The following is a 26,435-nucleotide window of genomic DNA, read 5'->3' on the forward strand; positions in this document are numbered from 1 at the left end:
ATTATGAGGAGAGTGGAGGAGAGATTATGAGGAGAGGTGAGGAGAGGAGAGGTGAGGAGAGATTATGAGGAGAGGTGAGGGAAGAGAGAGGTGAGGAGAGATTATGAGAGACTCATCAGACAGAAAGTGTCTTTCTTTGAGCCTGTTTCAGGGAGCTCTGCATGTGATGCCATAGAAATCCTGTCGGGAACCAAATAGACAAATAAAGCAGCTAGTCAGAGAAGATAGGAACATCATAAAGCCTAGAGTTACACTCTGGTCTCTGGAGAGGCTTTCAGTCATAGGCTGATCCCAGATCTGTGCAATTAAATAAGGCCTTCACCTATCCCATCAAATCACCATCCATTCCTGTTGAACTCTCATCAGTGAATTAGATTTTTATTTAAAATTCAGACTGGCACAAGAGTCAGATTAGACTGACAGATCTTTCAACTCTGTTGTCACAATCATTAGAATCTTCAGGGCAAACCTGACGTTGTAATCAAGGCTGATGCTTGCCAATCAGGTTTATTGGACACTGTTCAGTCAGATGGACAGACTTCGAGTTTCACTGGCCACAGAACTGTAAACAGCTTGAAATTGCATAACATTCCAAGAATGTTTGCAAATGTTCAGAGAACACCGTTTGGAGAACTTTCCATCGGATTCTCAGAGCACTATTCCGGGAACATTCCTGTGACATTCTGAGAACCATCAATTGTCAGTTTGGTCGGCTAGAAGTTATGTCCCAACAATATGGGAACTTCAAACCACACTTGTTGTGTCCCAGATCTTCGCCATGTGATGTGGTCTTTCTGTGGTTGAGAGGGCCTCTGATAGGTCTTCATCCTCGCGCTAGCTTCAGGGAGTGTCAGGTATGGTTCTAGGAACATCCTCTATTGGTTTGGAAGGAGCACAGAGTGGGAAAGGAGAGGAGAATGTGTCTGTGTGTGTGTGGGTTGATGGTTCTTCTATCCTTGTGGCGACCTAAAATCCCCCAAATTCCCCACAAGGATAGTAAAACAAGGACAATTCTCCCTCGTGGGGACATGTCCCTATGAGGACAAAGGTTCTTTTCAGCTTAGGGCTTAGGTTTAGGGTTAGGTTTAGGGTTAGGAGTTAAGTTTAGGGTTTGGATTAGGGTTACATGTTAAGTTTAGGATTAGGGTTAAACTTAGGGTTATGTTAAGGGTAAGTAAGGGTTAGGGTTAGGGGCTAGGGAAAATAGGACTTTGAATGGAAATGAATTTTAGGTCCCCACGAGGATAATGTGTGTGTGTGTGTGAGTGTGTGGCGTCTGTGTGCACTGTACCTTGGTGATGGGGGCCTCTATGGTCATTGAGTGGATTCTGGCTACAGATGAGTACCTGCGGTTTTGCAGACTGGGTGCTGGAGACAACAAGACATAAGTTATCAGGACTACAGTACTATAACATACTCGTCTTCCAGTCAAACATTTCATTCTAGTTGATATTATATGAGCTTGTGAACTGAATCATGCATGACGGACGTAGCACATCAGACCACTGGGCCTGTGGTGGCAGGCTGCTCTGTACAATGATGTGTTATGTACAGTTGGGTCCAAAATTATTGGCACCCTTGATACATACGAGCAAAAAAGACTGTATAAAATTAATTATATAAACAGCTATATTGTACACTCCCAAAAAATTGGGAAATTATATTATTTTATACAAATACAATTGCTCAGACAAAGAAATAATAATAAAAACAATTGAAAAAAAGATAGGTTCAAAATGATTGGCACTCCTGTTTTCAATAGTCTAGCACCCTCCTCTTGCGAGGATAATGACACTGAGTCTTTTTCTGAAATGTTTTATGAGATTGGAGAACACGTTGGGAGAGATCTTAGACCCTTCCACCATTCAGAATCTTTCCAGATCCTTGATATCCTTTGTCTGCTGTTATGGACTCCCCTCATCAATTCAGACGAGAGAGAGAAAGAGAGAGTAAGAGAGAGAGAGAGGTTGGAGGACAAGAGAAGCACCACTTCAGCCCAGCGAATGAAAATAGCAGTAGCTGCGTCATAGTGAGGGGGATGTCATCAGAGACCAACAGCTCAACTGCCTTCCATAATGTACTGTAATCTGACTCATTTTGTTCGCTCTCCTCATCCCCCTTTCTCTTTACCTCCTTCCTCTCTCTATCTTCCCCCTCTCTCTGTGTCCTTCTCCTTAGGTCCTGTGTGGCTTAGTTGGTGGCTCGCAACGCCCGGGTTGTGGGTTCAATTCGCAGGGGAGGGGGACCAGTAGAGAGCCTCTGCTAAATGACCCAAAAAATGTAAATTCTTGTCTCTATATTTGTCTTCCCCTATCTCCATTGAGATCCCTCACTCAGTGTTCTCTTACCATTTCTCACAGACGTACGCACAGTACCCTGGTGTTCATACACACTCACCATCACTGCCACGTGAGCTGATTGACCTGGTATCAACCGACTCTTTCCTCCTGTCTCTGTGACGCAGGGAATGGCTCTCTGGGAAGAGAAAGAAATCAGGATGACGGACGATATGACCCAGATTAGGACTGAGACAATTTCTTAAAGATAGACAACGGCCTCACTTCTCGTCGCCTATGAGGGTTCAGTGTTCAACTTTGCAGTTGAGATAAGTTGTCTGAAATCCTTACGTGACGGAGGGGGGTTCAGGGATTTTGTCTCACGAAACAAGTCCCCGAAAGTTACATCTGTGGCTTTATGATGAATTAAAAGATTAAAGAGAGAGGGAGTGTAGCTTACCTGACTGGGAATGTTCGCCATCTTTGTGAATCCCTTACTGACCTAAGACAGACAATAACAGAGGAAAGCGCAGTTTGATATGGACCATATCACAGACAGAGAGACGAGGAGCGAGAGAGAGAGAGAGAGAGAGGAGAGAGAGAGAAGAGAAGAGAGAGAGAGAGAGACGAGAGAGAGAGAGAGAGAGAGAGAGAGAGGAGAGAGAGCATGAGTGCATTAATAAATCTGGCTGGCGTTTTGTAAGAAAGAGTTCATCCCTGCAGTTTATCATTGTGCAAATCCTCGACCCCTATAGGAGAGCGCGATCAAGTCAAGACTGCTGCTGTGAGTCTCTCACTCGTCTTGCAAGATCTTTGAGCGCAATTATCTAGTAAGCATACTAGGATAAGCACAGTCTTCCACATGGATCTCAACATTACCCACACTACTGCGCCGCATAGTATTCTACCACTCTCTAAAATTACTGTATCACTACTGGTAGAGTCAATCTATAGGCTGACGAGTCCTTGTGAGGTGTTCAGCTGGATATCATCTATGGATAGTGCAGTCAATATAAGGTTCAATAGTGCTTCCAAATGCACATTGTCTATTGCCAAGCTAGGCACAGAAGTATACGTACAGTCAACATATAACTCAAATAAGTGCTCTCAAGGTTATGCCGCTGCACAGGATGCATGCAGAGAGTGAGGTGAAAGACGGGTGGGGGGCGTGATGGGCTGTAAGGAGGATGAGGGGAGAGGTGTAAGGGAGATGAGGTGAGGAGAAGGGTGAGGGTAGGTGGGGAGGGGTGACGTTCTTTTTTTTGCTGAGTTTATGTGCAAGAAATGTAATAAACGCTTGTCAAATGCAAAAGAAAAAGGCACAACACAGCACAAACAATTACGACTCGAAAATATTGTTTCCTTTTGTGAGCTCACAGTCACTGGAAGGTCACATCAGAAAATATAATGAGGTCGGTCTATCTGATTTGGTCGGGCTCCACTGTATCAACGGTTCCTTCGGCCCCAGTAGCAGGTTAAGTAAATTACAGGTTAGGATAACAAACTACTAAGCAACAAGGAATTGTTTAAGAAGGAATTGTTTTAAGAATCAAGGATCATTTGCTATTTGTTTTGATCTTTAAGACCCCTTGAAGTGTCATCAAAAAAAATACATACAGTGGGGAGAACAAGTATTTGATACACTGCCGATTTGCAGGTTTTCCTACTTACAAAGCATGTAGAGGTCTGTAATTTTTATCATAGGTACACTTCAACTGTGAGAGACGGAATCTAAAACAAAAATCCAGAAAATCACATTGTATGATTTTTAAATAATTAATTTGCATTTTATTGCATGACATAAGTATTTTATCACCTACCAACCAGTAAGAATTCCGGCTCTCACAGACCTGTTAGTTTTTCTTTAAGAAGCCCTCCTGTTCTCCACTCATTCCTGTATTAACTGCACCTGTTTGAACTCGTTACCTGTATAAAAGACACCTGTCCACACACTCAATCAAACAGATTCCAACCTCTCCACAATGGCCAAGACCAGAGAGCTGTGTAAGGACATCAGGGATAAAATTGTAGACCTGCACAAGGCTGGGATGGGCTGCAGGACAATAGGCAAGCAGCTTGGTGAGAAGGAAACAACTGTTGGCGCAATAATAGAAAATGGAAGAAGTTCAAGATGACGGTCAATCACCCTCGGTCTGGGGCTCCATGCAAGATCTCACCTCGTGGAGCATCAATGATCATGAGGAAGGTGAGGGATCAGCCCAGAACTACACGGCAGGACCTGGTCAATGACCTGAAGAGAGCTGGGACCACAGTCTCAAAGAAAACCATTAGTAACACCACTACGCCGTCATGGATTAAAATCCTGCAGCGCACGCAAGTCCCCTGCTTAAGCCAGTGCATGTCCAGGCCTGTCTGAAGTTTGCCAATATGACCATCTGCGATGATCCAGAGAGGAATGGGAGAAGGTCATGTGGTCTGATGAGACAAAAATAGAGCTTTTTGGTCTAACCCACTCGCCGTGTTTGGGAGAAGAAGAAGTATGAGTACAACCCCAAGAATACCATCCCAACCGTGAAGCATGGAGGTGGAAACATCATTCTTTGGGGATGCTTTTCGCAAAGGGGACAGGACGACTGCACCGTATTGAGGGGAGGATGGATGGCCATGTATCGCGAGAATCTGGCAACAACCTCCTTCCCTCAGTAAGAGCATTGAAGATGGGTCGTGGCTGGGTCTTCCAGCATGACAACGACACGAAGTACACAGCCATGGCAACTAAGGAGTGGCTCCGTAAGAAGCATCTCAAGGTCCTGGAGTGGCCTAGCACGTCTCCAGACCTAACCCAATAGAAAATCTTTGGAGGGAGCTGAAACTCCGTATTGCCCAGCACAGCCCGAAACCTGAAGGATCTGGAGAAGATCTGTAGGGAGGAGTGGGCCAAAATCCCTGCTGCAGTGTGTGCAAACCTAGTCAAGAACTACAGAAACGTATGATCTCTGTAATTGAAACAAAGGTTTCTGACCAAATATTAAGTTCTGCTTTTCTGATGTATCAAATACTTATTGTCATGCAATAAAATGCAAATTAATTACTTAAAAATCTAATAACAATGATATTTCTGATTTTTGTTTTTTCTTAGTTCCGTCTTATAGTGTTAAGTGTACCAGATAAAAATTACAGCCTCTAACATGCTTTTGTAAGTAGAAAACCTGCAAAAATTCGGAGTGTTAAGTACTTTTCAATACTGTTAGTTCTCCCACTATGTTATATATTATGTAATATCATATGTATGATGAATAAATGTCTTTGGCCTTACTGCTATTAGCCCATACAAATGCATTTAATAACAGATGGGGGAGGGGTGATCAAACCAAAACTATAGGCGACTTCTGGGATGTGATACTGTGAGTCATCTTAGTTTACCTCTACTGCTCCCCTTCGAGAGATAAGAGAGATGAGAGAGAGAAAGAGAGATGGAGAGGTAGTACAGAACAGAGAAAGTGAGAAGGAGTGAGATGGAGGGAGTGAGAGAAATAAAAAAGACAAAATATAGAGAGGACTGAAAGATAGATGGAGAGAAGGAGAAGGAGAGAGATGAAGGTGATGTTTGATGTAGAGCTCTGCTACCCACCCGAGCCCGACTTGCCCCGACATTATACATCGGGTTAGGGCCGGATAGAGCCTCTTTTTCAACAATAACAAGGGTACGGGCATGGCTCGGGAATCACTAAATTGATCACTAACATTTTGAGCCATTTGCTGGTTCTTCTGCTGTACAAGTACAGTCGTATCTGACTGTATCTGAAGATCAAAACATGGTGTCAGAAGTGCTTCAACCACATAAAATATAAAGACAGGGGAGATTATGTCACAGGAAACAATAATGTTCTTGAGGTTTTGTCGGAGTTTAGATGACGAAAAGTAGCTAAACACCACTGCTCTCTCATGTCTCGTCATTGAGCAGAGCAGCCCAAGCGGAGCCATTGCTGTGGATACTCAGACTCAGAGCGCCATGAGCAGGGTGCATGCAGAGCGAGCTGCCTGCGCGCAGGGATCAAGTGACAGACAAACAGCCAATGGAGCTAATGGATTTACGAACTGAGGGAGTTATTTCGGGTTCCGGACAGGGTTTAAATTTGGCAGAAGCATTCGGGCCTGGGTAGGGCCTGAACGTCGGGGACATGGGTATGACGTAAAATTCATGCCCGTGCAGGGCTCCAGTGTTCTGTAAAGGGTCGCACACACCGCACCGAATGTGGATCTCCTCTTTGTCTATCGTTCGTTCAGCACATTGTTGACGTCTGACTGCCGACATTTTCCCGGGATTCTAAATGTAAAATCAGTTTGCAAGTACACTCTTAGAAAAAAGGGTTCTTTGGCTGTCCTCATATGAACCATTTTGTTTTCAGGTAGAACCCTCTGTAGAAAGGTTCTACATTGAACCCAAAAGGGTTCCACCTGGGTTCTACATAGCACCTTTTTTTCTAAGAGGGAACTCTCGGCAGGCAGACGCTACTGGTGTGTTCGAGCCCTTAGGATTGAGATGACTAGTGACCTCTGATCCATTTAGTGCATCCTCACACGGACTCAGGATTAACTCTGGCCATGACACACAACGTTACTCAGGACTCAAACGGGACCTTACTTAGGTAAAGTCAGTACTGCCACTGCCTATGTTACACATCAGCTCTATGTGGCAGCAGGTAGCCGGCAGGGTTCATTCTAATTCAATTCTATCTCCCTGTAAATTCCATTGAATTCAATTCAAATTCCAGGTCAGTCTTTAAATTTAGAGATAATTAAATCCCTCCCATGTCCATGTTGGTCAATTCCAATAATTAAATTCCCAATTCAATATCACCCCCAACAATTCCACAAATTCCAATTAGAATTCAATTCAATTCAGGCTTTCATGTAACTGTTCAGACAGCCTAGCTTTACTGGAAAAATACAAGTATAAATTATTTAGGACTGCAGTCAATGTTTGATATTAAGTTCATTAATTCCATTAACTGGGAAATGTAGACATATTAAACTCCAATTCAATTCCAAAGATGACATGTTTTTACAATTTCAAATCCATCCCAATTCAAACAGTCCAAATAGTCTAATTCCAATTAAAATCCAATTCCATAACTTGAAGACTGGTGAAATTCGAATTCAATTCAAGAATTCAATTCAAGAGTTAATTCAAGAATTTAATTGGAATTTCAAATTCAATTGGAATTGACCCCAACCATGGAAGCCAGCACTACTAACAGCAGCAGGCAGACTGTCTGTTGGCTACAGTCAGTTCTGTTGGGCTGCTAGCGGCATTGGCTGTCAACACAGGTCTGATAGTTTGATATGGGCTTGTCTACAGTGGTGTGCTGGATCAGAGCCAGCAGTGGTCTGATACCTGCTTGCCAGCTGGGCAGTGAGACACACTCTAATGTTCCTGCACTGGTCTTTCAAAAGACAGCAGTAGACTTTTTCTCTCTCTATCTACAACTTAGCTTGCTCTAGGTCTAATGCAATCTGCCCCTGTCATCGGGCACAACAGGATGTATCAGGGCACAAGACAACTGCTTCCAGTTCACTCTCAACAATCTCTCTCTTCTCTCTCCCTCCTTCTCTATCTCTCCGTCTCTCGTTTTCTCCAGTGCGCACCAAATAGGGGAAATAGGATTAAACACTGCTGATGACACAGGAGGTTGCCAGATTTAGCTGGCTTGCATCTTAATGGCCTCCTTGGGCTGGAATGCACAAACATATATGAAGTAAAACACAGTACATTACACTGGCTGGGGCTGCATGGGGAAACATTCAGGAATATGGATGATGACTGTGAGTGGAGAGAGAGGAAGAGGGGGGAAAGAGAAAGAGAGAGTGATGGGAGAGGGAGAGAGAGAGAGAGACAAAGAACGAGAAAGAGAGAGAGAGACAGAGAGAGAGAGATGGGAGAGAGAGAAAGACAAAGAACGAGAGATAGATAGAGAGAATAACAACCATGGGATATGCGTCAACAGCAACCTTGGGAAAATCCTCTGCATTATCATTAACAGCAGACTCATACATTTCCTCAGTGAAAACAATGTACTGAGCAAATGTCAAATTGGCTTTTTACCAAATTATTGTACAACAGACTACGTATTCACCCTGCACACGCTAATTGACAAACAAACAAACCAAAACAAAGGCAAAGTCTTCTCATGCTTGTTGATTTCAAAAAAGCCTTTGACTCAATTTGGCATGAGGGTCTGCTATACAAATTGATGGAAAGTGGTGTTGGGGGAAAAACATACAACATTATAAAATCCATGTACACAAACAACAAGTGTGCAGTTAAAATAGGCAAAAAACACACACATTTCTTCCCACGGCCCATGGAGTGAGACAGGGAAGCAGCTTAAGCCCCACCCTCTTCAACATACTGTATATATCAACGAATTGGCAAGGGCACTAGAAAAGTCTGCAGCACCCGGCCTCACTCTACTAGAATCTGAAGTCAAATGTCTAGATGATCTGGTGCTTCTGTCACCAACCAAGGAGGGCCTACAGCAGCACCTAGATCTTCTGCACAGATTCTGTCAGATCTGGGCCCTGCCAGTTCATCTCAGTAAGACCAAACTAATGGTGTTCCAAAAAAGCCAGCACCACAAATACAAATTCCAGACACCGTTCTAGACACCGTTTGTCACGCCCTGACCTTAGAGATCCTTTTTATGTCTCTATTTTGGTTTGGTCAGGGCATGAGTTGGGGTGGATATTCTATGTTCTATGTTGTGTATTTCTTTGTGTTTGGCTGGGTGTGGTTCTCAATCAGAGGCAGCTGTCTATCATTGTCTCTGATTGAGAACCATACTTAGGTAGCCCTTTTTTCCACCTGTCTTTGTGGGAAGTTGACTTTGTTTAGGGCACTTTGCCTTTGAGCTTCACGGTTTGTTTTTGTAGTGTTTATTGTTTTGTTTGGCATAATTTTTGATTAAATAAAGAAAATGTACGCTAACCACGCTGCACCTCCTCTCCTTTCAACAGCCGTGACAGAACTTCCCACCACCAAAGGACCAAGCAGCGTGGTAGAGAGGACTCCTGGACATGGGAAGAGATCCTGGATGTAAGGGACCCTGGAGGCAGGCTGGGGAGTATCGCCGTCCAAGGGAGGAACTGGAGGCAGCTAAGGCGGAGCGGCAGCATTATGAGGGAACACGGCTGGCAAGGAAGCCCGAGAGGCAGCCCCAAAAACTGTTTTGGGGGGAGCACACGGGGAGTGTGGCTGAGTCAGGTTGGAGACCTGTGCTAACCGTGGCGAGCATGTGACTGGTCAGGTCCCGTGCTATGGGGTGATGCGCACTGTGTCTCGGTTGAGCATTTACAGGCCGGTGTGCTCGGTGCCAGCGTCCCGCATTTGCCGGGTGGAAGTGGGCATCCAGCCAGAACGGGTTGTGCCAGCTCTGCGCTCGAGACCGCCAGTGCGCCTCCACGGCCCAGTGTATCCGGTGCCTCGGCCAAGGAAGAAGCCTCCTCTATGTCTCCCCAGCCTGGTGAGTCCTGTGCCTGCTCCCAGAGCCAGGCCTCCTGTGTGTCTCTTCACTCCAGAGACGGCCTCCAGCCCGGAGCCTCCAGAGACGGCCTCCAGCCCGGAGCCTCCAGAGACGGCCTCCAGCCCGGAGCCTCCAGAGACGGTCTCCAGCCCGGAGCCTCCAGAGACGGTCTCCAGCCCGGAGCCTCCAGCAACGTTCTCCAGTCCGGAGCCTCCAGCGACGTTCTCCAGTCCGGAGCCTCCAGCGACGGCCTCCAGTCCGGAGTCTCCAACGACGGCCTCCAGTCGCTGAATCAGTTATAGAACCCATTTCCCTTTATGGTTGTGATGTCTAGGGTCCGCTCACCAACCAATAATTCACAAAATGGGATAAACACCAAATTGAGACTGCATGCAGAATTCTGCAAAAATATCCTCCGTGTACAACGTAAAACACCAAATAATGCATGCTGAGCAGAATTAGGCCGATACCCACTAATTATCAAAATCCAGAAAAGAGACGTTAAATTCTACAACCACCTAAAAGGAAGTGATTCCCAAACCTTCCATAACAAAGCCATCACCTACAGAGAGATTAACCTGGAGAAGAGTCCCCTAAGCAAGCTGGTCCTGGGGCTCTGTTCACAAACACAAACAGACCCCACAGAGCCCCAGGACAGCAACACAATTAGACTCAACCAAATCATGAGAAAACAATTACTTGACACATTGGAAAGAATGAACAAAACTAATTAACACAAACTAAAATGCTATTTGGCCCTAAAAAGAGAGTACACCGTGGCAGAATACCTGACCACTGTGACTGACCCAAACTTAAGGAAAGCTTTGACTATGTACAGCCTCAGTGAGCATAGCCTTGCTATTGAGAAAGGCCGCCGTAGGCAGACATGGCTCTCAAGAGAAGACAGGCTATGTGCACACTGCCCACAAATGAGATGAAAACTGAGCTGCACTTCCTAACCTCCTGCCAAATGTATGACCATATTAGAGACACATATTACCCTAAAGATTACACAGATCCACACAGAAATAAAAAACAAACCCGATTTTGATAAACTCCCATATCTACTGGGTGAAATACCACAGTGTGACATCACAGCAGCAAGATTTGTGACCTGTTGCCACAAGAAAAGGTCAACCAGTGAAGAACAAACACTATATGGGTTGTAAATACAACCCATATTTATGTTTGTTGATTTTCCCTTTTGTACTTTAACCAGTTGCACATCTTTACAACACTGTATATATACATAATATGACATTTGTAATGTCTTTAATCTTTTGGAACTTCTGTGAGTGTAATGTTACCTGATCATTTTTATTGTTTATTTCACTTCTGTATATTATCTATTTCACTTGCTTTGGCAATGTTAACATATGCTTCCCATGCCAATAAAGCCCCTTGAATTGAATTGAGAGAGYGGGGGGGGGGGGGGGGAGTGCATGTGATGAGAATGAAAGACAGAGAGAGCAGAGGGGGGACAGTTAAATAGAAATAGGTCAGACTCCTACATGGTGAAGGTCTACTTACAGACCCTGCTGTCTACTCAACAACTAGACTATAACATGCAAACTAGGGACACCGGCCAAGTGTCCCGCTGGGAAAGACCAGAAAGAGGAATAATTCTGTTTAGTGCTCAAAGCAACTCTGCCTGGCTACCCATCCATATCGCTCTGGCCAAACGCCACGCCCACTAACAATTCGTCAATAAATCTATCAGGTCTACGCAGAAACAGACTGCTCCTTTTTCTTTATTTTCCTGGATAGTCTCTCGTTGAAGTGTCCTGAGGTAAGGAATGTTTTTGGAAGTACAACACTGCTGTCTTGACAACAGTTGGCCGCAAGGATTCCAAATCAGAAAAGTACTGTAAGGGCAGTTGGGGCAACACCATAAATCACACTGCAATGAAGAGGAGATGGGTGTGCTACTTTCAGTTCTTTCCCAGAATGGACTTTTCCCTTAGTCAGCAGTGCTCAGCACATCACTTGATTTCTACTTCTATGTATCCTTTAACTATAGGGGAGAGTGGGGTAAGTTGAGCCAAAGGGGTGAATTGAGCCACACGTGTTTCTAGCAAACCATACACAAAATTCATATTTTGACCAAATATTTATAATTTCATGGAGTCTGTGAAGGTAGAAACCACATGGAGAGAGTTAGGTCCAAAAAAATTGATTTTCACAAAGTCAAATGAAATGGTTGTGTTATAGGTTTCATGATGGTTTCAAATATATATAGGTACAGTGGCTTGCGAAAGTATTCACCCCCTTGGCATTTTTCCTATTTTGTTGCCTTACAACCTGGAATTAAAATATATTTTTTGGGGGTTTGCATCATTCGATTTCCACAACATGCCTACCACTTTGAAGATGCAAAATATTTTTTATTGTGAAACAAACAAGAAATAAGTTTAAAAAAAAAACAGAAAACTTGAGCGTGCATAACTATTCACCCCCCAAAAGTCAATACTTTGTAGAGCCACCTTTTGCAGCAATTACAGCTGCAAGTCTCTTGGGATATGTCTCTATAAGCTTGGCACATCTGGCCACTAGGATTTTTGCCCTTCCATCTAGGCAAAACTGCTCCAGCTCCTTCAAGATGGATGGGTTTCGCTGGTGTACAGCAATCTTTAAGTCATACCACAGATTCTCAATTGGATTGAGGTCTGGGCTTTGACTAGGCCATTCCAAGACATTTAAATGTTTCCCCTTAAACCCCCCGAGTGTCCTGCTGGAAGGTGAACCTCCGTCCCAGTCTCAAATCTCTGGAAGAAAAACAGGTTTCCCTCAAGAATTTCCCTGTATTTTGCGCCATCCATCATTCCTTAAATTCTGACCAATTTCCTAGTCCCTGCCGATGAAAAACATCCCCACAGCATGATGCTGCCACCACCATGCTTCACTGTGGGAATGGTGTTCTTGGAGTGATGAGAGGTGTTGGGTTTGCGCCAGACATAGCGTTTTCCTTGATGGCCAAAAGGTTCAATTTTAGTCTCATCTGACCAGAGTACCTTCCATATGTTTGGGGAGTCTCCCACATGCCTTTTGGTGAACAACAAACGTGTTTGCTTATTTTTTCTTCAAGCAATGGATTTTTTTCTGGCCACTCTTCCGTAAAGCCCAGCTCTATGGAGTGTATGGCTTAAAGTGGTCCTATACCCCAATCTCCGCTTTGCAGCTCCTTCAGTGTTATCTTTTGTCTCTTTGTTGTCTCTCTGATTAATGCCCTCCTTGCTTGGTCTGTGAGTTTTGGTGGGCGGTCCTCTCTTGGCAGGTCTGTTGTGGTGCCATATTCGTTCCAATTTTTAATAATGGATATAATGGTGCTCCGTGGGATGTTCAAAGTTTCTGATATTTTTTTATAACCCAACCCTGATCTGTACTTCTCCACAACTTTGTCCCTGACCTGTTTGGAGAGCTCCTTGGTCTTCATGGTGCCGCTTGTTTGGTGGTTCCCCTTGCTTAGTTGTGCTGCAGACTCTGGGGCTTTTCAGAACAGGTGTATATATACTGAGATCATGTGACAGATCATGTGACACTTAGATTGCACACAGGTGGACTTTATTTAACTAATTATGTGACTTCTGAAGGTCATTGGTTGCACCAGATCTTATTTAGGGGCTTCATAGCAAAGGGGGTGAATACACATGCATGCACCACTTTTCCGTTTTTTTTTCTCCAACATTTTTTTTCATTTCACTTCACCAATTTGGAGTATTTTGTGTATGTCCATTAAATGAAATCCAAATAAAAATCCATTTAAATTACAGGTTGTAACGCAACAAAATAGGAAACACGCCAAGGGGGATGAATACTTTTGCAAGGCACTGTATCAAAACCAAAGTAGATAGTACGGGCTAATTAAGTCAAAAAGTGTTTTCTTCCCAGGGGTAATGCAAGCCATTATCGCTGGGATATGAGGTAACAACAGGACCTGGCCTATGTTAAAAGCTTTTAAAAAAGTACAAAGTGTTTGTATGGTGTTAAGCCTGTGTTAAAGATGATTAAAATTATAAAAAAACAAAAAGCAAATGTGATGAATTGTGTTTGGGAATAAAGATAGACATGGTTTTAAAAAGGTAGTGGTAATATTTAATTTAGTACAGAAATTTGTAGGCATCTTAACTTACCCTGTGCCGCGGCTAGATTTACCCCATACCCAGGGTAAATTGTGCCAAGAGACCACTTTTTTTGGACAAGCTATGTTTTCAAAACGGTAATATTAAGATGAATTCTGATTATTTCCAGCAATATACAACATCCTGAAATATATGTATACTGAACCAAAATATAAACGCAACATGTAAAGAGTTGGTCCCATGTTTGATGAGATGAAATAAAAAATCTCAGAAATGTTCCATGCGCACAAAAAGCTTATTCCTCTCAAATGTTGTTTTGTTTACATCCCTGTTAGGGAGCATTTCTCATTTGCCCCGATAATCCATCCACCTGACAGGTGTGGCATATCAAAAAGCTGATTAAACAGCATGATCATTACACAGATGCAAGTTGGGGACAATAAAAGGCCACTCTAAAATGTGCAGTTTTGACACACAACACAATGCCACAAACAGTGCATTCGGAAAGTATTCAGACCCCTTGGCTTTTTCCACATTTTGTTACATTACAGCTTGATCATAAAATGGATTAAATAACATTTGAAATTTTAGCAAATTTATTACAAACAAAAAACATAAATTATTACCTTATTTACATAAGTATTCAGACCCTTTGCTATGAGACTCAAAATTGAGCTCAGTCGCATCCTGTTTCCATTGATCATCCTTGAGACGTTTCTACAAGTTGATTGGAATCCGCTTGTGGTAAATTCAACTGATTGGACATGATTTGGAAAGGCACACACCTGTCGGGGGAGAAGAGCCTTGGTCAGGGAGGTGACCAAGAACCCAACGGTCACTCTGACAGAGCTCCAGAGTTCCTCTGTGGAGATGGGAGAACCTTCCAGAAGGAAGAAACATCTCTGCAGCACTCCACTAACCAGGCCTTTATGGTAGAGTGGCAGACGGAAGTCACTCCTCAGTAAAAGGCACTTGACAGCCCATTTGGAGTTTGCCAAATGGCACCTAAAGGACTCTCAGACCATGAAAAACAAGATTCTCTGGTCTGATGAAACCTAGATTGAAGTCATTGACCTGAATGCCAAGCGTCACGTGTAGAAGAAACCTGGCAGCATCCCTACGGTGATGCATGGTGGTGGCAACATCATGCTGTGGGAATGTTTTTCATCTGCAGGGACTGGGAGACTAGTCAGGATCGAGGGAAAGACGAACGGAGTGGTCCTTGATGAAAACCTGCTCCAGAGCGCTCAGGACCTCAGACTGAAGCGAAGGTTCACCTTCCAACAGGACAACGACCCTAAGCACACAGCCAGGATAACGCAGGAGTGGCTTCGGGACAAGTCTCTGAATGTGCTTGAGTGGCCCAGCCAGAGCCCGGGCTTGAACCCGATCGAACATCTCTGTAGAGACCTGAAAATAGCTGTGCAGCGACACTCTGCATCCAACCTGACAGAGCTTGAGAGGATCTGCAGAGAAAAATGGGAGAGACTCCCCAAATACAGATGTGCCAAGCTTTCAGCATCATACCCAAGAAGACTTGAGGCTATAATCGCTACCAAAGGTGTTTCAACAAAGTACTGAGAAAAGGGTCTGAATACTTATGTAAATGTGATATCAGTTTTTTATATACATTTGCAAAAATGGCTAAAATCAGTTTTTGCTTTGGCATTATGAGGTATTGTGTGTAGATTGATGATGTAATTAAAAAAAATCTATTTTAGAATAAGGCTGTAATGTAACAAAATGTGGAAAAAGTCAAGGGGTCTGAATACTTTCCGAATGCACTGTATGTCTCAAGTTTTGAGGGAGCATGCAATTAGCATGCTGACTGCAGGAATGTCCACTAGAGCTGTTGCCAGAGAATTGAATGTAAATTTCTCTACATCATTTTAGAGAATTTAGCATTACGTCCAACCTGCCTCAAAAACTGCAGACCACGTGTAACCACACCAGCCTAGGACATCCACATTTGACTTCTTCACCTGGAGGATAATCTAAAACTAGCCCCCCAGACAGCTAATGAAACTGTGGGTTTGCACAACCAAAGAATTCCTGCACAAACTGTCAGAAACCGTCTCAGGGATGCTCATCTGCGTGCTCGTCATCCTCACCAAAGTCTTAACCTGACTGTAATTTGGCGTCGTAACCGACTTCAGTGGGCAAATGCTCACCTTCGATGGCCACTGGCTCACTGGAGAAGTGTGCTCTTCACGGATTAATCCCGGTTTCAACTGTACCGGGCAGTATGGTGTCGTGTGGGCGAAAGGTTTGCTGATGTCAACGTTGTAAACAGAGTGTCCCATGGTGGTGTTGGGTTTATGGTAAGGGCAGGAATAATGAATGAACACAATTGCATTTTATCGATGGCATTTTGAATGCACAGAGATACCGTGACGAGATCCTGAGGTCCATTGTCATGCCATTCATCCGCCGCCATCACCTCATGTTTCAGCATGGTAATGCATGGCCCCATGTCGCAAGGATCTGTACACATTTCCTGGAAGCTGAAAATGTCCCAGTTCTTTCATGGCCTGCATACTATTCAGACATGTCACTCATTGAGCATGTTTGGGATGCTCTGGATCGACGTGTGCGACAGGGTGTTCTAGTTCCGGCCAATATCCAGCAACTTCTCACAGCCATTGAAGAGGAGTGGGACGACATTCCACAGGCCACAATCAGCAGCCTGATCAACTCTATGAGAAGGATATGTGTTGCGTTGCATGAGGCAAATCCTGGTCACACCAGACACTGACTGGTTTTCTGATCCACGCCCCTATCTTTAAGGTATCTGTTACCAACAGATGCATATCTGTATTCCCAGTGATGTGAAAACCATAGATTAGAGCCTAATGAATTTATTTCAATTGACTGATTCCCTTATATGAACTGTAACTCATGTAAATCTTTCAAATCGTTGCATGTTGTGTTTATATTTATTTTCAGTGTAGATATTTTTGTTAGAAAGAATACTATATTTCCCTTGACAGAGTGAAGATGAATGTAAAAAATTGCTAAACTTAACCCACTGTCCCCCATTGAGATGAAAAACAAATCTCTTTTAAATGTTATAATGCTAAACAAATAGGATGAGGAGATCTATCACATGTAGGACCAGAGAAAACCTAGTAATTCCCAAGGATAAGAGTCAGGAGAGAGAACAGAACATCGCTCGGCTTTGGCACGCAGATGCAAACATCGGACTCACCGCCAGTCAGAGACAGCAGATGAAAGGCAGCGGCTAGCTAGCCTAGCGTAGCACAGGTCAGAGAGCAGCTAACTTGGCCTGAAGGTATTAATAGCTCTGGCGGTGACTGGCTGCTAGCCCTCTCAGGCCTTAGCAGGGGATGCTTATTGTAGCTTAGCGCTAGCTTAGCTTAGCATGAACACTAGCTCTTAGCCTACAACCCTACTGAGCACCTCGTGCTCGTGAGCAAGCCAAAACAATACAGGCCACTATAGACTACAGATGCCATAAATGCCATAACAATGCTAGCATGCCAAAGCAACTTACAGTAGGTCCACAGACATTAGACAACTTCTCTTACTCACATGGTACTGTACATACACAGTAGAGTGGACTTGCAATGACCACCACATAGCATAGTGCTGTCTGTCAGACTGGTACAGAACACGTGAGGCCAACATATTCAAATTAAATTACATTTGTAACATACAAGTGTCGACTTTACCGTGAAATGCTTACTTACGAGCCCTTTCCCAACAATGCAGTTAAAAAGTAAGAAAATGAACAAATAGATCAAAAGAAACTAGTAACAATTAAATAACAATAACAAGGCTACATATGGGTTATATACAAGGAGCACTGGTACTGAGTCAGTGCAGGAGGTACAAGGCAGTTGGGGTGATTGATTGAGGTAATATGTACATGTCGTTTCGATGATTGATGGAAGTACTATGCACATTTAGGTAGGGGGTGAAAAGCAGAAAGTCCGGGTAGCCATTTAATGAACTGTTCAGCAGTGTTATGGCTTTGGGATAGAAGCTGTTCAGGAGCCTTTTGGTCGCAGACTTGTTGCTACGGTACAGCTTGCCGTGCGTTAGCAGAGAGAACAGACTGTGACTTGGGTGGCTGGAGTCTTTGACAATTTTTAGGTCTTTCCTCTGACACCGCCTGGTATAGAGGTCCTGGATGGCAGGGAGCCTTGCGGTCGGATGCAGAGCAGTTGCCATACACATTGTACTGCAATGAAAGGCATCATACAGTAGTAGAAAAATGGTCTTCACATGGCTATCATAGGGCTGTCCCTGATCCACTTGAGGTTGCATGTGTACCATATAGCTACAATGCTAGCATATAAGGGAAAAGCACAGGAAACACCACCTGCCTTCCATACAGCATAGAGCTGCCATTGATCCACAAGACATTGAGGCCATATGAGTTACATCACACTGAAGTTATGTGATACTTGACAGAAAAAAAGGGGAGATCAATAAATGTTTTTTTATTTTCTTGACGGGGTATATATTTCTCTTATGTACACATAGTTGAAGAATAGATCATGTAGCTATCTACCAATGATTAAGACCACCTTGACTGCTCTGGTTACATGAAACATAAAAATAACTTTCATGCCTGTTTATCTAACTACTGGCTGCATGGCTCACCTGTTTGTTGTTGTCACTGTGGGGCCTCTTGATGGACACAAAATGGCGGATCTTTCTGTAAAGAGATTGAAAGAAAAGCATATTAGATTGGGAACCATATGTAACCAGTTACCAGTTAACAACCTGTCAACCACCAACCATTTAAACAACCAGTTAACAACCAGTTAAAAACCAGTTAACAACCAATTAACTGTAAGCGGTTCTCCTAGGAGGAAGACCAGTGGCGTGTATTCATGGATGACAAGGGAAGCCGGGCTTCCACAAATATTTGACCCCCAAAAATTAAAATAATATTTTGTCTTTCTGTGTTTTCATAATTTTCTGTCAATTCGCAAGTGGCTGAATCTCACCGGAGAAATCATCCGAGCGAGGGAAACAGCGCCCTTCTGTCTCAGTATGTGTAGCCCATGTATCTGATGCTGTCTGGAACAAAAGAGTATGACATGTTGCCGCCGTAGCATTTGATTGATTGATGCCAGCAAGCATTTGGCCTCCCTTGAAAAAACAATTATAAAATAATTAGCCAATCAGCGTTGAGCTCAACTGTGGGTTGTCCTGGCGCAGAAAAACACCCCCCAAGGGAGACCAGTTTGGATTTGGCTTCGCACCGATCAAATCACATCCTAAGCAAAATGTCATCATTCTTGTCTGCTTGTGTTGATGTCCTGCAGTAGTTAGCTTGCAAAACCGTCCCGTTCTTAAGCCATGGACGGAGATGTGGATTTGGACTTGTGGTTTGTACTTCATTTTCTTTATACGCCAAACGATTAAGACAGCGGTTCTGATCTTATCATGAATGAATATGTTGTGACACTTGCCTGAGACGATTGAAGTTCAATATGTAGCCTAGATGTAGCAAGTACCATCACGTTAACTAGCTAGCTAAGTAGCCAATGAAAACCAAACTGAAAGCCATAGACCGTTTTGCCAACATGAAAGAGAAGAGGATGGCATTGGCATTCAACTAGTCTGCAAAAGCCTTTAATTTTTTCAATTGCGCGCAAACACACACACAGACAGAAATCAGTACCATGGACAGACACATGATATTTAGAAACTATATTTAGAAATTGATCGGACTAAATTGTTTTTGGTATCTTAAACTTTGTTTCCAGTGTATTAAACTAAGCATGTACAGTGCATTCAGAAAGTATTCAGACCCCTTGACTATTTCCACATTTTGTTACATTACAGCCTTATTATAAAATTGATTAAATTGAAAAAAGAATACTCATCAATCTACACACAAAACCCCATAATTTCGAAAACAGTGTTTTCGAAGTTTTGTAAGTGTATTAAAATTAAAAAACAGAAATACCTTATTTACATAAGAGGCGACTCCGGGATGCTGGCCTTCTAGGCAGAGTTAATCTGTCCAGTGTCTGTGTTCTTTTGCCCATCTTAATCTTTTCTTTTTATTGGCCAGTCTGAGAAATTGCCTTTTCTTTGCAACTCTGCCTAGAAGGCCAGCATCCTGGAGTTGTCTCTTCACTGTTGACGTTGAGACTGGTGTTTTGCGGGTACTATTTAATGAAGCTGGCAGTTGAGGACGTGTGAGGCGTCTGTTTCTCAAACTAGACACTCTAATTTACTTGTCCTCTTGCTCAGTTGTGCACCGGGGCCTCCCACTCCTATTTATATTCTGGTTAGCGCCAGTTTGCGCAGCGTTGTATGAGATCTTCAGTTTCTTGGCAATTTCTCGCATGGAATAGCCTTCATTTCTCAGAACAAGAATAGACTGACGAGTTTCAGAAGAAAGTTCTTTGTTTCTGGCCATTTTGAGCCTGTAATCGAACCCACAAATGCTGATGCTCCAGATACTCAACTAGTCTAAAGAAGGCCAGTTTTATTGCTTCTTTAATCAGGACAACAGTTTCCAGCTGTGCTAACATAATTGCAAAAGAGTTTTCTAATGATCAATTAGCCTTTTAAAATGATAAACTTGGATTAGCTAACACAACGTGCCATTGGAACACAAGAGTGATGGTTGCTGATAATGGGCTTCTGTACACCTATGTAGATATTCCATTAAAAATCAGCCGTTTCCAGCAACAAAAGTCATTTACAACAATAACAATGTCTACACTGTATTTCTGATCAATTTGATGTTATTTTAATGGACAAAAAATGTGCTTTTCTTTCAAAAACAAGAACATTTCTAAGTGACCCCAAACTTTTGAACGGTAGTGTATATAATTTTTATAGATTTGCAAACATTTCTAAAAACCTGTTTTTGCTTTGTCATTATAGGGTATTGTGTGTAGATTGAGGAGGGAAAATAACAATTTAATCCATTTTAGAATAAGTCTGTAATGTAACAAAATGTGCAATATTTGCTTTGTGGAATTCACCGGACAGATGTTGCTCTCCGGTTTGTGATGAAACAAACATATGTGTAGTTGAATTCATTCCACCACTGTGTGACTGTTTGTTGTCATGACCTTATTGTATATCACGGTGGAGTCTGAACGAATGGATTATACAGGAAACAACACAATTTGGCTTTTTGGCTTTTTTATTGGCTTGGCTTCCCCAGTGATTTTACCCACGCACATCTACTGAGGAAGACAGCGGCTTGCCAGAGTAGATAAACGTGTTATTTAAGTGGAAGCGATGAAGGCAGTGACTTACCCTCCCTGGCCAATCACAGGCGTGATCTTGACGTGCTGCTGTATGCTGTCACCCGACTTCCTCCTGGCGTAGTAAATCCCCTGCCACTCCTAGACATAGAGAAAACTATAGTCAGACGACACCATAACACTCCTAGAGAATTACAATCGGACAACTGAATAGAAAACACAGGAGGAAAAAAATATAGATGGATGTTCTTCATTGAGGTCCCGAGGTTTTTCAGTGTCTAATGCGCTCTCACCTTTCCTTTCTTGATGCAGGTGTTGATGGTGTCTAGAAGATCTGCTCGGTTCTTGTCACTCTTGGGGAGTTCCGTCAGCTCTTTCCCTATCAACTCTCCCTTGTGGTAACCCATCATACACTCAAATGCCGGGTTCACATACTGGGGGAGGAGGGAGAGAGATGGATTGGTTTTTCCATTTGAACTTTATTTCACCATCATTTCACTGAATACCTAAACGACCCAGCAAGGTCAAGACCGACTGTGTTTTGTGTGTGCGTGTGTGTGCGCGCGCGCGCGTCACTGGCGTAGCGTAGTTTCTCAACCACCGCAATGTCGGAGTTTGGGCCCTCCCCTCCCTACATTTAATATTTTTAAACGCTTCAGCCACTCACAAAGCATATACTATCGATCGCTGTCCATGGTTCTGAAATTGTCTACGCGGCTGCCTATCGATATGCTATCAGATGATGTGGTTGTCATTTTCTCATGTTAAGCCCAACGTTTATGTTTCATGAAGCTATCGGCCTACAGGGTCGCAATGCTGCTATTTAGAATGCTGGCTGGTGGCAATAATGTATTTACTTGTTCAGTCATTCAAGTAGGAAATTCAAACATTGCAGATTGTAAAAGGAATGTTTGATGCAACAGCATACTAATCAGTAACCAATTGATGTATTTTTTCATGTACAACTGTCCTGTTGGCCTATAGCCTACCTTAGTTGTCCTCGTGCTCTCTAGCAGCTTGGATAGGAAGTTTGTGCTGCGTAAAACCAATCTATTAACGCCAAATAATACAATCAGTCCACCGTCAAAACAATCGCTTGCTAGCGATTGTTTCCTTATGCAGACAATGGAGCCTATCTATAGCTAGTATTTAGCTGGTAGCCTATTTATATTACACGGACTCCACGCTGTCGGGGCCATCCGTCTCATCACTCGTAGGGTTACCAGTGTTCACAGAAGGGGGGTTGCTCTCATGAGCTGCCGCTAGGTCTCCGGCAGTCATCAGCTTAGTTTTCTGGGAGAGGAGGAGGAGGAGAACGTGGGCCGGCACTCTCACTAGAGGAACTGCCACTGTTCTCGAGGGGAGGACGAAGAGGAAGAGGAGAAGGAGGGCCGGCACTCTCACTAGAGGAACTGCCACTGTTCTCGAGGGGAGGACGAAGAGGAGGAGGAGAAGGAGGACCTTGATCAGGTAAAGCTTTCTTGCGTTGTTTTTGTGCACGACTTGGTCTGGCCTTGTCTTTATCCATCTTGAAGAACATATCAAGAGTCTGACCTGATTCACCTTAACTTTTTTGAACTAGATGCACGATGTGTGAAGACTATTGTCTGCTTGACTCACCTATACCAATGTAGATTGGTCAACACAAACACTTGGCTTGCTACATGTGCAAATTAAAAAGGAGGGTTACTGTCAAAAGCTTTTTTTTTTTTTTTTTATAAATACACAGTTGAAGTCAGAAGTTTACATACACTTAGGTTGGAGACATTAAAACTCATCTTTCAACCACTCCACAAATTTCTTGTTAACAAACTATAGTTTTGGCAAGTTGGTTAGGACATCTACTTTGTGCATGACACAAGGCATTTTTCCAACAATTGTTTACAGACAGATTATTTCACTCTATCACAATTCCAGTGGGTCAGAAGTTTACGTACACTAAATTGACTGTGCCTTCAAAGAGCTTGGAAAATTCCAGAAAATGATGTCATGGCTTTAGAAGCTTCTGATAGGCTACTTGACATAATTGTAGACCTCCACAAGTCTGGTACATCCTTGGGAGCAATTTCCAAACGCCTGAAGGTACCACGTTCATCTGTACAAACAATAATATGCAAGTATAAACACCATGGGACCACGCAGCCATCATACCGCTCAGGAAGGAGACACGTTCTGTCTCCTAGAGATGAATGTACTTTGGTGCGAAAAGTGCAAATCAAACGTCCGCTGGTCTGATGAAACAAAAATAGAACTGTTTGGCCATAATGACCATCGTTATGTTTGGAGGAAAAAGGGGGAGGCTTGCAAGCCGAAGAACACCATCCCAACCATGAAGCACGGGGGTGGCAGCGTCATGTTGTGGGGGTGCTTTGCTGCAGGAGGGACTGGTGCACTTCACAAACTAGATGGCATCACGAGGGAGGAAAATGAGGTGGATATATTGAAGCAACATCTCAAGACATCATTCAGGAAGTTAAAGCTTGGTCGCAAATGGGTCTTCCAAATGGACAATGACCCCAAGCATACTTCCAAAGTTGTAGCAAAATGGCTTAAGGACGACAAAGTCAATGTGTTGGAGTGGCCATCACAAAGTCCTGACCTCAATCCTATAGAAAATTTGTGGGCAGAACTGAAAAAGTGTGTGCGAGCAAGGAGGCCGACAAACCTGACTCAGTTACACCAGCTCTGTCAGGAGGAATGGGCCAAAATTCACCCAACTGATTGTGGGACGCTTGTGGAAGGCTACCTGAAACGTTTGACCCAAGTTCAACAATTTAAAGGCAATGCTACCAAATACTAATTGAGTGCATGTAAACTTCTGACCCACTGGGAATGTGATGGAAGAAATAAAAGCTGAAATAAATAATTCTCTCTACTATTATTCTGACATTTCACATTCTTAAAGTAAAGTGGTGATCCTAACTGACCTAAGACAGGGAATTTTTACTAGGATTAAATGTCAGCAACTGAAAAACGGAGTTTAAATGTATTTGGCTAAAGTGCATGTAAACGTCCAACTTCAACTGTAAATATGAGATGGCCAGTGCACGGGACCCCAGAGCTTGTGGGCCCCCTCCGTGCGGGGGCTGCAGGGTTTACGCTACGCCAATGGTGTGTGTGTATACCTGTATCACATGGTCTTCACTGGTGATCTCCACAGCCTCCTGACAGTGGTCCAGAGCAGTGAACACTGAGTTACACGCCCTGAGGGAGAAAGACAGAGCGATCTGTTTAGTCATACATAGTGTGCGTGTGTGTGTGTGTGTGTGTGTGTGTTGTGTGTGTGTGTTGTGTGTTGTGTGTGTGTGTGTGTTGTGTGTGTGTGTTGGTGTGTGTGTGTGTGTGGTGTGTGTGTGTGTGTGTGTTGTGTGTGTGTGTGTGTGTGTGTGTGTGTGGTGTGAGTGAGGCCCAATGTACCTGAGTTTGAACTGGCAGCGCACCTCTCCATGTTCAATCTGGAGCAACTCATATATAGCAGCAGAGACACTACTGTTCTCCACATACTCTGACAGAGAGAGAGAGAGAGAGAGAGAGAGAGAGAGAGAGAGAGAGAGAGAGAGAGAGAGAGAGAGAGACATGAAGTGAAATATGACAAACATAGTCAGCTATGAGCTGCGGACCTTTGTGTGATGAGAGCTGTGACCTGCTGACATGTTAAATAGACTGCTCACATACAATAAAGTACAGAACAGTACAGTACAGTTGGTAAACACTGTGATGTGTTTATAAGATGAGCTAGCTGACTGGCTGACTGACTGACTCAGCAGATGGATGATAGGATAGCATGAGTGTTTTGAGTTGTCTGGCTCAGTACACTTTACAGAGTCCCAGAGGAGATGGTGGGGGCAGATGTCATGCCATATAAAGTCATATCCCCTCTTCCCCCTATAGTACATAGAGAACATAGAAGGAGAAGAGTACATACTCTGCTGAATCCAGCGCAGAGGAGAGGAAGAACAGACTGCTCCCCCTGACCTGAAGGCCTATAGAGTAGAGAGAACAGCATAGCCAGTACACACTATGACATTATCATCATCAGCTCACATATGATATACATACAGTGCCTTCAGAAATGTATGCATACCCCTTGACTTATTTCACATTTTGTTGTGTTACAGCCTGAATTCAAAATGAAATAAATATATTTTGTTTCTCACCCATCTACACACAATACCCCATATTTACAAAGCGAAAACTTGTTTTTAGAAATTGTTGCAAATTTATTGAAAATGAAATACATAAATATCTAGTATTCTTATATAAATATAAGTATTCACACTCCTGAGTCAATACTTTGTAGAAGCCCCTTTGGAGGCGATTACAGCTGTGAGTGTTTTGGGGTAAGTCTCTTAGAGCTTTGCACACCTGGATTGTACAATATTTGTCCATTATTCTTTAAAAAATCATTGCTAGACAGCCATTTTCAAGTCTTGCCATAGATTTTCAAGCCAATTTAAGTCAAAACTGTAACTAGGCCACTAAGAAACATTCAATGTTGTCTTGGTAAGCAACTCCAGTGTAGATTTGGACTTGTGTTTTTGGCTATTGTCCTGCTGAAAGGTGAATTCCTCTCCCAGTATCTGTTGGAAAGCAAATTAAACCAGGTTTTCTTCTAGCATTTTGCCTGTGCTTATAGCTGTATTCTGTTTATTTTTATCCTAAAAAACTCCCTAGTCCTTGCCAATGACAAGCATACCCATAACATGATGCAGCCACCAACATGCTTGAAAATATGAAGTGTGTTGTGTTGGATTTGCCCCAAACATAACGTTTTGTATTTCAGGAAAAAAAGTTAATTTCTTTGCCACAGTTTTTGCAGTATTACTTAAGTGCCTTGTTGCAAACCAGATGCATGTTTTGGAATATTTGTATTCTTTTCAGGCTTCCTTCTTTTCACTCTAGTCAGTCAGGTTAGTATTGTGGAGCAACGTTGTTGATCCATCCTCAGCTTTCTCATATCAGAGCCATTTAACTCTGTAACTGTTTTAAAATCCCCATTAGCCTCATGGTGAAATCCCTAAGCTGTTTCCTTCCTCTCCGATAACTGAGTTAGGAAGGATGCCTGTACCTTTGTAGTGATTGGGTGTATTGATACACCATCCAAAGTGAAATGAATAACTTCACCATGCTCAAAGGGCTATTCAGCTGGGTTTGTTTTACACATCTACCAATTGAATAAACCTCCCTGGTCTTTGTGGCTGATTCTGTGCTTCACTACTCAATTGAGAGACCTTACAGATAATTGTATGTGTGGGGTACAGAGATGGGGTAGTCGTTAAAAAATCCTGTTAACCACTATTATTGAACATGCAATGAGTCCATGCAACTTATTATGCAATTTGCTAAGCACATTTATACTCCTGAACGTATATAGGCTTGTCATAACAA

At 43.1% G+C, this 26,435-nt stretch overlaps 1 protein-coding gene across 1 annotated transcript in view; it reads right to left on the reverse strand.

Annotated features, from left to right (window-relative positions):
- Nucleotides 1-26,435, reverse strand: part of LOC111963913 (high affinity cAMP-specific and IBMX-insensitive 3',5'-cyclic phosphodiesterase 8B) — an 85,117-nt gene that overhangs the window by 22,801 nt on the left and 35,881 nt on the right. The window contains exons 5-13 of the mRNA XM_070443553.1: nucleotides 24,973-25,030; nucleotides 24,465-24,550; nucleotides 24,173-24,251; nucleotides 21,341-21,481; nucleotides 21,100-21,188; nucleotides 18,453-18,523; nucleotides 2,737-2,769; nucleotides 2,398-2,475; nucleotides 1,292-1,368 (exon numbers count right to left, since the gene is read on the reverse strand). Coding sequence (XP_070299654.1) covers nucleotides 1,292-1,368; nucleotides 2,398-2,475; nucleotides 2,737-2,769; nucleotides 18,453-18,523; nucleotides 21,100-21,188; nucleotides 21,341-21,481; nucleotides 24,173-24,251; nucleotides 24,465-24,550; nucleotides 24,973-25,030 — 712 coding nt within the window. The remainder of the gene's footprint in view (nucleotides 1-1,291; nucleotides 1,369-2,397; nucleotides 2,476-2,736; nucleotides 2,770-18,452; nucleotides 18,524-21,099; nucleotides 21,189-21,340; nucleotides 21,482-24,172; nucleotides 24,252-24,464; nucleotides 24,551-24,972; nucleotides 25,031-26,435) is intronic.

This window comes from Salvelinus sp. IW2-2015, linkage group LG5 (genome assembly GCF_002910315.2).
Source record: "Salvelinus sp. IW2-2015 linkage group LG5, ASM291031v2, whole genome shotgun sequence".
Lineage (NCBI taxonomy): Eukaryota > Metazoa > Chordata > Actinopteri > Salmoniformes > Salmonidae > Salvelinus > Salvelinus sp. IW2-2015.